The following is a 12,145-nucleotide window of genomic DNA, read 5'->3' on the forward strand; positions in this document are numbered from 1 at the left end:
GCCCTAAAGAGGTCGCTACCTTCGACATCGACACCGATCATCAACCCTTTTTGACAGTCGCGTAGAGTGAGTGACCATTGACGAAATAAGTGAAATCAATTTACACCGAAACACTAAAACGGAGGATAAACCGTTGGAGTCTTATTAATCGAGGTAAGTTTTAGAATGTACGTAGAGCATCGTTCAGAAAGTGTAGCGGCGGTCGGCGGTGGTGTGTAGGTCAATGACGTGATGAATGTTTACTACAATGGCAACGCCTCGACTTCTCCCACAGTTTCACGCGCATTGTCTTACGGTTCTCACGTGTTATTGCACTTTTCCCGACCCGGTTACACTGCCGAATACTACAGTATTGTCGTCGGTCGTGTGTGGCACAGTTAAGTGTTTGTACAAGTTTCCATAAGGCGTCGCAGCAGACGTTTGTGACTCACTCGCTCGTTTTGTGATTGATTTTCCGTGAATTTGCCTTTGTATGAGTGCATGTCGCTAATGGTAATCAGTCGCTAATAGTTAGCGAGCGTCGGCCAGTGTTTGTGTATGATGGTATTGTTGGGGCCTACTCTCCCGTCTCCCGCGCCGAGGAGACAGTGTTGAGCCCCCAGTGATGTTCTCAGCCTTAGCCTACCAGTTATCTACTAAGTTTCTGGAAGAACAAAAGGTGAGACTGAGTTTGTGATGATGACAAACAAAAAGCTTAATATAAGATGTAAACTATAAATAGCATCCTTATAAAAATATCTACAATCAACAGAACACCTACCAAATTAAATTACATAAAAAATATAATGCACCAAATATATTGTTGTGTCCTTTATGGTCTAAAGAATGTTGTTTGGAATGCTGTAACCATTCCAATTGGTAATAACTTAGAAGTCTCACGCAAGGACATAGAATGCCATCCCTTTCCCTTTGTGCTCAATGCATTTAAAGCTTCATCGACTATAGATATTTGCATGACTTTCACACATAAATAGAATAACAGTTACCTGGGATGCTCGTTGAGATTGGTCTATTACTACAATGGTTGGAATATTAATGACTATATATCAATTAATGTTGTAAATTACCAATTGTTGTGCTTTTTATTAAACAATAATACACGTGTACTTCTTAGTCCTCGTGGAAGTTCTGATAAGGATATGTCCCAATCAAAACAATACTTTACACAATTTTCAGTCATTATTTTTTCTCATCCCAATAAGCAATAAGCCAACACAGGTATTATGTTTATTGATGACATCCAGTTATCCCTCATCAAGAGGGCTTACAGTCGGCTTTCCCACACCCTACTATCCTGAGCAACTCATTATGTTTAATATGTTTAAATTACTTGTCTAAACTTTTTATACATTAATGAATCGACAGTGATCATTGACACAATTCAATAGTTATTTGAACCCACAGTTCCTTGTAAACCAGTAATTGCCCGGTAGATACTATCAGTACAGCTAATGTGTTTGTAACGACTACGCCAGACGTGCTGCTCGCTTGAGTCGTTATGTGTAGCTGTGAATACTTATTTATAATATACTGTAGATGTATTAGTTGTCTTTCTAATCACTGCAGTTACTAACACTGATTACTTGTGCTTGATTGATGATAGCTCTGAAGTAGAGATTACCTAACTGGATTCAAAGAGAAACTATAAAATTATAGTAGCTATAACATCCATAAATTATTTTCTGTCTACTTGCATAACACAAGAGATTCCCGCAATGAATCTTAATTGTAGTAAATCTATATTTCCTAAAGCTAAATATAGTTCTTTTTTTGTCACATGGTGATTATCTCCTGAAGATCTAATTATAGCTTCAGGGTTCTTGTAAATCCTTTCACTGTTTGTGAATGTCAAACTGAGTAAGATTGACCTTATACTGATAGTTCAAGGTGTTCTTTTCAAAGTACAACTAACAGCATGTCTATTCATGTCTTCAATATCATTTGAATCAAAAAGAGTTACTAGCTGAATAATATCTTAAAATATATTTTATCTGGTAGTATTAATATTTTTCACATGATTAACATATTAATCTGCGTTTTCTTTATCATTTACTTAATAGCTTTCAATAATCTATTGGAATCAATATCCCTTGTTAGATTTATCAGTATAGATTGTTTGTCATGAATGTCTTGAGGTTTTATCTCTGGAACTGTAATCTTTTGGGTAAAAATTACAACACCTGATAAGGTATTGGAAGATAATCACAACTGATCTGATGGTAAGGTTTACTCAATAACTGAAGTTTTGTAAACCACTTGAAGAATTATCTCACAAATCAAACATTTTATAGCATAGTAGGTAAATTACCATTTTGACCTGTTGGTATAATAAGGTAATTTAATATGAATGCCAAAGACCATATAAAAAGGTAATTTACTTATATTAATGCCACTTTTCTACTGCTTTTATGATCCATTAGATTTATACATAGAACATGCAAGTGTTTTCTATTATCAACCTAATAATTATAAAATTATAAATATTAAAATTTTATTAATAGTTATAAAATACGACTTAGGGAAAATTCCTTGATTCGTCTTTTATAACTGAGAATGTTGGAGATTTATCAGAAATAGCTTTATATAATAATGTTAGCTGACTCGCCTTATGTTATGGTTGGAATGCTACAGCTATTTTTGAGATTGACAGCCGTACCGCCGGGAATGTTTATACTATGTCGCTTGTGTTAACAATCTTGATAAGATTAGCTATTACGATAGAAACATTTTTATTTCAATGTTTGGTCCCTACACTAACTCTGAAGCTTGTACTGTTAATTTTCCATGAGTGCGTAAGGCATATCCAATGCGGCCTCATTGCTTTTCAACAACAATGTGAACTTTCTCCCATGGCGCATGCCGCCGGGTGAAACCATGGAAATTCACGTTTTTGTGTAAATGATAACACGTGAAAGCGGTTCAGAGCACGGCACATATGCGTACTCACATAGTTTTAACAATACGCGATTTCTATTGCAATGAGTGATCAGTAAGCAATGCGCAGACGAAGCACGCCACGGCACAGCCAATGACACAAGCTCAGCAATTTTCCGGTATCACAATCTCTCGTCATGGTTTGAGTGTCGTTACAGATAATCAAATACTACCGAAACCATTCTGGTATTTGCTAATAATTGGAATTGGAAGTTCCCAGGACGGTAGCAGCCCATTCTGATGTAGTTTACAAGATGACAAGTTTTCTCGCCAGTTATAGTGATCATTTGTTACTATTGAGGCGCCTTAATCGTTCTACCATACAGAATTATTCACTGAAGTATTATTCACTGTATTTTTCAGAAGCAGTCTAACAAAAATATCCTGAGTAGTTCTTAAAATTGTTTATTTTACTGAATCAAGCGTTTAATCTCGTGGAAATGGTGCCGCCCACCCGCTTGTATCATGATCAGTCTGTACCCACGGTCCTGTCCTTTATAAATGGCAGATACTGTCCTCATTGTTATTGATCAAGCTGAAGTTCTCACTATTTATTTATCACCTGTTCCATAATTAAATGGTAACAGCCTGTATCACACGATATGGACACGAATAGTCGGCCAGTCCGTGAGTCACGGTGACATGATGACACCATGTCCTACAGTCTGGCAATGTGACCTCACAGCTGCTAATTAGTAATTACATTAACAGTAACTTAAGGCCATTGCTCTAGTCTGGTTCATAGTTAAATACGTGACAAGGTATGCCCTAAATACCTCATGGAAAAAATAGGTTGAACTTTAATTGAGGGTAAATGAACTTGAATCGCTTTTTAAATACTATTCTATAGTATAGGAAGTTCTTCAGAGCTTAACAAGGAAATCATTTCCCTTTCAAAAAGTAATTACCTACCTGAAAACCAGTAAATCAATATGTGCTAAATATCGGTTTTCTTGCAGTTCTATTCGATGCGGATCATAAAATGTTAGATATAATGAATAAATGTGTTGTATTCAACTTGATATTGATTTGTAGCGGCCTTTCGAATGTCTCACGTAACTGTTACAGTCTTTCATAACACCCGATAATATTGTTCTAGACTTAGATCATCGATAGTAAACTATTGCACCATGTAAGAATGCTTTTAGTTTCAATCGGTCTGCTAGATCTATTTTATGACAAATGGTTTTGGTATTGCGGAACACTTTTTGATCAGTCATCGTCTTGAATTTATAATTGGGGTTATTTTGCTCAATAGTTCAAGCTATTGACTTATAATCATCCGGTTGTGATGTAAGTACAGCTGGCTTGATGGTGACGTAGCAGTGAGTCAGCGAACACTGATTACATTTTATCTTTTTATGCATTTGTATATTGTACTCATGAAGCGTATGTTTCACTCAGTTGATTTGCGTAGTCGCGATAACTGCCGACGGATCATGTTTTATGTGAACCTGAATTTCCAATATAATTTCTGGTGAATATCTGTGAGTGAGTGTTTTTACATTTGTGTCGAGTCCCTTTTGCATCAAGAATCATATGGGTATGTTATCATAGATGTTGTTAAAACTTGTTTCACCAGTACACGCAGTGCATTGTCACACAAGTTTCTATTTCGCGCCGAGTCGTCTGGAAAGCGTCGAACTTTTCCGCGCCACTGCTGTTGACGTGCAGTTTTTGCTAAATTACCAGCCATTATGTTATACACGCGGCACGCGATCTTAAAGGGAAACCTCTTATATCATGCAGATGATCTAATTCATTTATTTGTTGTACGAACTTACGTGGTAATATTACAGATCACCGCGAGAAGTATTTTACGTCCAAGAATGCAACTGTGCACTGTCATTTAAGTTGTAATAAAAAGTCCTGAAAAGGCGATCGAGACAGATTGGGTACTTTTATGAGAAGCTATGAACTACGAAAATGGGTTCAATACGGGTGTATTGTATTGTATGTTTACACCTATTTCTAGAAGTAGCGAAGTTCTGTCGATCCACCCCAAGTAACATATTAGTGAATAAGGCAGATGTTGATAAATTACACCCGTTGCTTTTGCACAGGTGTCGGCGACAAGTAATATGCACACTTTTTGCGATGCACGAGATGCAGCTGTCGCGGAAGATGATAGACGTCGTTATTATGATTGATGCAGACTTAAGTGACGTTATTTATTACAAACATTTTATTCTTCAAGCTTTATCTATTTCGATTGAAAATGTTTTCAGCACATTTTGCTTTCCTGTTGGTTCTAATCAAATCAGTTTAACACGGTACAGATACAATAACTAGTACTTAGAATATTTGTTTTTGTTCCTAGATACTAATTAACTTGACTGGCTTTCACTGTAAGTTTTATTCACGAGATATTAAAAGTCTTTGTCCGTATGATCAATAATCCAAAGTTCGTCGGGGGTAAAGTCGAATTAAATACAAGAACAATACGGATTTACGTCTCGTCGCAAGGACATGGTTACTTCTTTCTATATTATTGTTTTAAGTTTAGATCTCTCTGTTAATTGAGTCCGAGTTTGATAATACTCTTTCTAAAAATAACTTTTGCTAATAAAAACGGGAATTGAAGCTTTCAGCTGCCGCATGCCGATATAACTTGTTTTTGGAGGTCATTCGGGAGAATTTAAAACATCTTACACCAATGTTAACTTGTCTGGAGTCTGGACACAGTTGCGATAAAATATAATAAGTATTGCGAAGTTATTTCCTCAGCCACTTCTTCAAATAAATAGCCAAAAGGTTTGAAATGAAGAGAATCTGTCGTTGGTGGTGGTCGTTAAGAGTTGCAACCCGTACCAGTTCGAGCCTGGTTCCGAACTATGTTCAGTAGTTAAGTATTTTATAGTTGAACCTGTAATATGGATAATGAAATAATAGTTTCAAATTAGGGTATAGTTTTATAGAACCAGAATTGATTTTCGTTTATTTACAGTTACAGTTACAGTTACAGCCTTTTTATAGTCCCACTGCTGGGCACAGGCCTCCTCTCACACGGAGAACTCGTTTATTTGGTACTTCAAAATCATGTTTTATTTAAAGTATAAAATGTAATACAATGGCGGTGTTATGAATTAAAAACGTCAATTAAATTGGTCACACCGATTCACAAGTACAAACAAAGTTAGATCGTTATCGCATCTGTGGCAGCAGTGACGATGACGATCTGCGCCTGCGCACATAGCCGGGTTTATCATAACTGCCAGTTAATTATTAACTGTGTTTATGTAATGCCAGTGCACTTTCACTAGCGTTTATTGAATTTTTTAATATAATCTTGGTACTCAATCAACTGCGTCGATCGCAATAATATCAAAATCTCTGAATACTTCTAAAGTAGGTACCTACTGCAAATGGTTTTCAAGTACATAATTTCAAAAAACTGCAATTTAGAGAATTTATAGAGCTGTAATTAACAGTTGGCCATCAAGGCATGTCGTTGCCCTAAGATAGACTCATTCATTAGAGTGATACCACTAATTACATAACAGTGAGTAAGGGGCGGAGTGGCGTATCTCTAACATTCTATAAATATCAGTAGGCATTCATTTCTGTCAAGCAAAAGTACGCAAACTCAGAAAAGATAGTTTTAATTCACTAAAGCTTTTTGAGGTGTAGACTATTGTAGGCAAGAAAATCTATCGTGAAGTCGTAAGGATACATTCATTTGGCTATTACTTAGGCTTACGTCGAATAAAAAAAGTGCATCATAAACACGTAACATAACAAAAAGAAAATGATCTAATTATTACTTCTTGTATTACTTATGCATATCGCGGTAACTTTGAGTGACATAATTACTTTTCATTAGTGGTTTTCGCGATTTTACTGCATTCGTTATGATGCCCGCAACGCATGTCTGACCACCCTCTGTTTACGAACTTAGTGAATTATATCTATGTATGTTTAACTTACTGCGCGTAATCATACGCATGGTCATGACATGATCCGCTTGAGTTCAATGGCATATAATTTTCTGTAGTATATTTAGCTTAGGTTGACATTAGTATAATCATCATCCTGCGTGATGATAAAGTAGCCTTCCTGCGCCTATCAAACAATCCTAGTAATAATCTGACAGGAAATCCTCTCCAATACATTTGCAAGTCTCGCTAAATAGCTTTTTCATTGAATAGAAACATCATGTATTACAACTGATCCAAATAAAACAATGAAGCCTATTATCTCTGTCATCATAATTGTCCTGTGACATAATTTGTCATGGTGGGGGAAACTGAAAACTTCATTTTTCCTCTAATGTCGGATGAGAGTGGTCGTGTCTGTGTTTTATTAGTGATCTCTTCCGCGCTCTGTTTCCGAGTAAAAAAGGATATTATCTGTGATGGCGCGTTTGTTTAGAGTAAGTACTATAACTAATCGTTGTAATGAATCATGTTTGTGAGTCAAGCCTTTCAAGGTCGAGTATTGTTTGTGTTTATCTCAATTTCGCTGAAGTTGGAGCGAGGCTGTCATTAAATCCTATTAACTAGGTACTAGGGCTTCGTATCTCGGCGCCTAGTCAGTTGCACTGCACAACAGGACATTACTTAGTTTCTTTATTACTCAAAGACTTGTTGTGTTTGGTGTTTCCACTCATTCATGAATTACATGATGATGATGAGTTTAATTCACGACATCCGCTGTGGTTTTTTCTCTATGTATTAGCATATGCACATGGATGTAGATGACAATCTACATGACTTCATCAATTGTCGTTGCTTTCGGAAACAATAATGAATCAACCAGTCAATGACTTCCTTCGTAAGAATCGAATGTGTACAGGAACTTGGAGGATAATATATTTTCCTCTATCTCGAATATACATCGGAAAGAAGTAACCACCCGAAGAACAAATTATAAATAGAAGATGTAAATTAATAGGAACATCAAAAAAAGTAGCTAAACACGTAAAGATGAAAGACTGACATAAACCGCTGACGTATCCGCCCCAGATCTGTTAGTGAGTTTAATTAAAGGAAATTAGTTATTTTTGTGGGCGTGGGCGCAGCGAGGCAGTCTAGCGACGGTCTCTACGCTCACTCTGGAGATAAGTCCATATTATCTTATCTTCTCGTTATTTCTGAAGAACATGAATACTGGGAAACAAATACTTTATCGGTTTACTCAATTCAGCTTGAAGAAAAACTGTCATGAGTCACAAATATCTGGGCGTACGCTTTATCAGTCTCCTTATTTTTTGAAGTATGAAAAGAGCTTCAAATTCCTGCAACGGATAAAATAAGTCGTCCAAGTGCTCCAAAATTGAACAATATAGTGCAATGGCGAACTGCAAGCTCAGAATTAGTTCTGCAAACTCAAAAGCAAAAAACATTCAATACCTATGCAAAAAACAGTAAAGCAATCGAACAGGTGATCGATCCCGTTGCATTGGAGCAGGAAATCGAACAGTATCGATTAATAACTGAACTTATCAATACGTGCGCCGACTGACAATCGTCTGCTGCTCAGTATGTGGCACACGAGGGCTTATTGTCTACTATCGGTAGAGAACTATCAATGAACATTTTGGCGCCAAAAAACCGTTATTTGTTTGCAAATTTTGCGGAAATCTGGAATGGATGAAGACAAAGATTGATTTACTAAACGAAAAGTTAAAGAATACCTCTGCTTCAAGTAGGTAAAGTCATCGATCGAACTTACTACGTTACTTCGTTCTGGGCATGCTTATTTGACTGTATGAATTCTTCAAATTCATAACAATGGTTTTACCCACTGTTATCGCAACCCCAAATGACGGCAAAATGTACAGAAACTCCATCATTATCAATTCTATTCACGGTTAGCGTTGTCTCACGATCCGTCTGCCGGCTCCCAGTCACTCGCATCAATCTTTTGTTCTCTTCAATTAACTTTGAAATTACTACGCACATAATAATGTGCCTCGCGTATTAAGTAGGCACTCTTTGTGATTTCATCATTTCCAGGTAATGAAGGGCCAATTTCTAGAAGTTACTATCATGTCATTGGTTGTTACATTTTCGCTCGAATGGTGACTTGATTTGTTAAAATTAGTCTTTGCTAGTAAATTGACAGTATTTCCCACACTTCAAGGTGATCGCAGTATTGTTTATATTGTTATTCAGTTCACGTCTATCATTGTTAATAGCTATCAATTAATAAACACTAGGGATCGTTTCGGTAACCGCTGGTAGGCTGACGTTTGAAGGTCACGTTAATGCCTTCCCTCCCCTGATGATGTCATCCGCAAATGTAGGTTTTCAGTACAGGCTCGAGTTCTGACAGTCAGATTAGATTTCTATGTAGATTTGATAATGTCTTAACGATAATTTGAACAAGGAAAGGTAATTTGCATTAATTGTTAGTTCGGCGATAGTTAAATGATTATGCAGATAAGTTGGGTATTGGTTATTATTGTTGTAATAAACAATAATTTAAAAACGATATTAAAATCATAGAATAACATAAAATTACGTTTTTATTACTTAAACATTCGAGAACGAGTACTGCAGAACATGGCATCGCGTGAACCATTGACGATAATTAATAATTGTTATATACAGTCATTGCCCGCGGTGCATTCATTAGCAAATGATGTAATCCCTGACAATTAGTCCTGTTGATAAAGCGCTGACCGATTATACGAGCGTATCCTTATTAACTTATCGTATTTGTTGTCTGCATTCAATATTGCCGACTCATCGATAAATATCTGAGTGCTGATTCCGAGTTTTGACAGCATTCGCAACTCGATACGTAATTATAAGTCTATTGAAATAAAGAGTCGTATGCTACGTCACATGATTTAGGTATTACTTCTTCTTTTATTTTGCCAGTTAATAATGATTACACTCGCAAAAGTGAGCTCAAGTGTAATACGACCAAGTACTGATGACAGTCTTTATTAAATAAACAATTCTATGATAAGTGCTACGTGATTCAATGGTATGATAATGTTCGCATCGAAAAAATTTACTTGCAAAACTCGCACTAGGCACTCTGTTATCACACGTAAATATTGTTAATTTGGCGAAGGCGTGTATTTGTAAAGCGGATAGGATAAGGTTCCTCATCAAATATTCCTACGAAGCCGTGCGTGGTAGAACTAATCTAAAACAAAATTAAAGTAAATGAGCAAGCCAATACGGAAACTCCGCTGATAGAGCGGAACTTTTAGCGATTTGTCCTGAACATTAATGAGTTATTAATAGTTTGGTAATTACCGACATCCAACCGGTAATTCCCGACACTATCTCGAATACGTAATGTCTAAACGTAAATCAAACGCCAGCCGAGTCTACCGCGCTATATCTCATTACGACCCCTTAGGGATTTCTTCGTACCGAAATTCAGCGAAAAATGTTTCTAAATTACCCGGAACAGAAGCACGTTTTTGTAGATGTAGAATAGGTATTTAAATTTAGATATTGAACAGTTTTTATTATATATTTAGGTACAGTATTATAGTTATATTTAGCATATTTAGTTTAGGTACAGAAACAGTCGAAATAATCTACATAGCCAGATCTTTATACCTAGATGCCTTACCAATCGCATGTTGTTTACATTAAGGATTTCATTCATATAAAAGGGCAGCAAAAACTAACCAACAGAACCAATGAACAAACGTAATCATATTGAAGGTTCGGCAGGTGTTCACAAAGTCAAGTTCAATGTCTTTGTCGCCATACTTTTTAGGCCGCTTGCGATACCTCATCTGAATATTGTTACGTACCGCAGCACCTAACTTGGGGTCTATCGCCAAAACCACGAGGCCCAACACCCACGGCCGTGCATTAATGAGTTGATGAGCTAATTTAGGTAGTTTTGATATAATTTTGGATATTTATAAAATTCTTACGAGTCCATAATAGGCGCCTCGTCAGATTATAGGCAGGTGAAAACTTTATCTAGATTATTTTATGATTTTGGTTTCACTTAAAAGCTATTAGAATTTGAAGAATGTTAGATCAAGGATTGACCGAGGTTTTGTCCTTCCGAGCTTGACAAAAGTCGCAAAAGTTATGCGTAGCAGTGACGGCGAGTTTTTAGTGGGTGCAAGTCCAACAAAACACGTATGACTAGGCATTTTCTTCGCTTTATATGTATAAAACGGAAGACTGATTTCTGATAGTTTTAGTAAGTTCCATCATACCTTCAAAGCTTTACCCATCTCAATTTTGTTTTCCAGTGTTCGTGCTTAGAGCCGCGAGTGAAGCGCCGCGCCATGTCGAAGAAGCCGGCTGCGCAGCCGACGCTGCACAAAGTGATCATGGTGGGCTCCGGCGGCGTGGGCAAGTCCGCGCTCACGCTGCAGTTCATGTACGACGAGTTCGTCGAAGACTACGAGCCTACTAAGGCTGATAGCTATAGGAAGAAGGTGCGTTTCAACAACCTACGTCATTTAAACATTATGTATGATATGAACATACAATATTTGGCATCCACACTGAAAGTGCTCGCCGCTTCGCTGCCGGCCGCTGCCATTTCGGTGTGCCTCGGACCTTAATCATTACATGGCATCATTTGGGTGACCAATACTATAAAAATTATTCAGATATAAGATAGAGTAGAAATTCTGGCAAAAGGAATATCTATAAGAGTACGATTTAGTGAAATGTGTTGACAATTTATGATTTTCGAATATTCAAGATCAGCTCTCACAGGTAGAAAACTAAACATGATAAGACAATACTTCAAAACGTTGCGATTGTACTCATATAATTGGTGTGAGAATCGGAATGGACGCATTGTTGAATTTCTCATGTTTCAACGAAAGTATCAGATCATCAGTTGTTGATAATTTCGCCTGCATTTAAAGTCTAGGGAACTGCAGTTTGAGTACATACAAACACGTTTTAGTATTCTCCGCTTTCAGTATTTATAAGAAGAGAGTTGTGCGATGACAACTTTCAACTGTGATTTATTCGTTTCGTGCGTTGCTACACATCGCTGTACAGGCTTATACGTGCGCATACAGACGCGTTATGTACTGCTATCAATTAAGAATCGTGACGATGAACCGATCCGTCAACTTAGTGATGACGTTACTATTATAAGAGATATTATGACAAGACAGCTGAAAAAGATATCGCGTTGTACATGCATTTATGTATTTCAAGGTTTTATAAAACGTAGCGCACTAAATTACAAACTTAAAAAAAGTAATTCAATAAACACGAATTTGACACTAGCTTAGCCAGATTAATTACTCAAATGC

At 36.8% G+C, this 12,145-nt stretch overlaps 1 protein-coding gene across 6 annotated transcripts in view; it reads left to right on the plus strand.

Annotated features, from left to right (window-relative positions):
* The window catches only part of LOC124637670 (ras-related protein Ral-a), a 17,813-nt gene continuing 5,668 nt past the window's right edge, over nucleotides 1-12,145 (plus strand). For 2 of the 6 annotated variants that reach the window (XM_047174294.1, XM_047174292.1), the window contains exons 1-2: nucleotides 1-153; nucleotides 11,117-11,305. In XM_047174294.1, coding sequence (XP_047030250.1) covers nucleotides 11,153-11,305 — 153 coding nt within the window. In that variant the 5' untranslated portion in view covers nucleotides 1-153; nucleotides 11,117-11,152. Of the gene's footprint in view, nucleotides 154-243; nucleotides 659-4,326; nucleotides 4,478-7,204; nucleotides 7,307-11,116; nucleotides 11,306-12,145 lie in introns of those variants that run through there. The other 4 variants (XM_047174290.1, XM_047174289.1, XM_047174293.1 and 1 more) reach the window with 4 other exon arrangements.

Source organism: Helicoverpa zea, chromosome 16, assembly GCF_022581195.2.
Source record: "Helicoverpa zea isolate HzStark_Cry1AcR chromosome 16, ilHelZeax1.1, whole genome shotgun sequence".
Classification (NCBI taxonomy): Eukaryota; Metazoa; Arthropoda; class Insecta; order Lepidoptera; family Noctuidae; genus Helicoverpa; species Helicoverpa zea.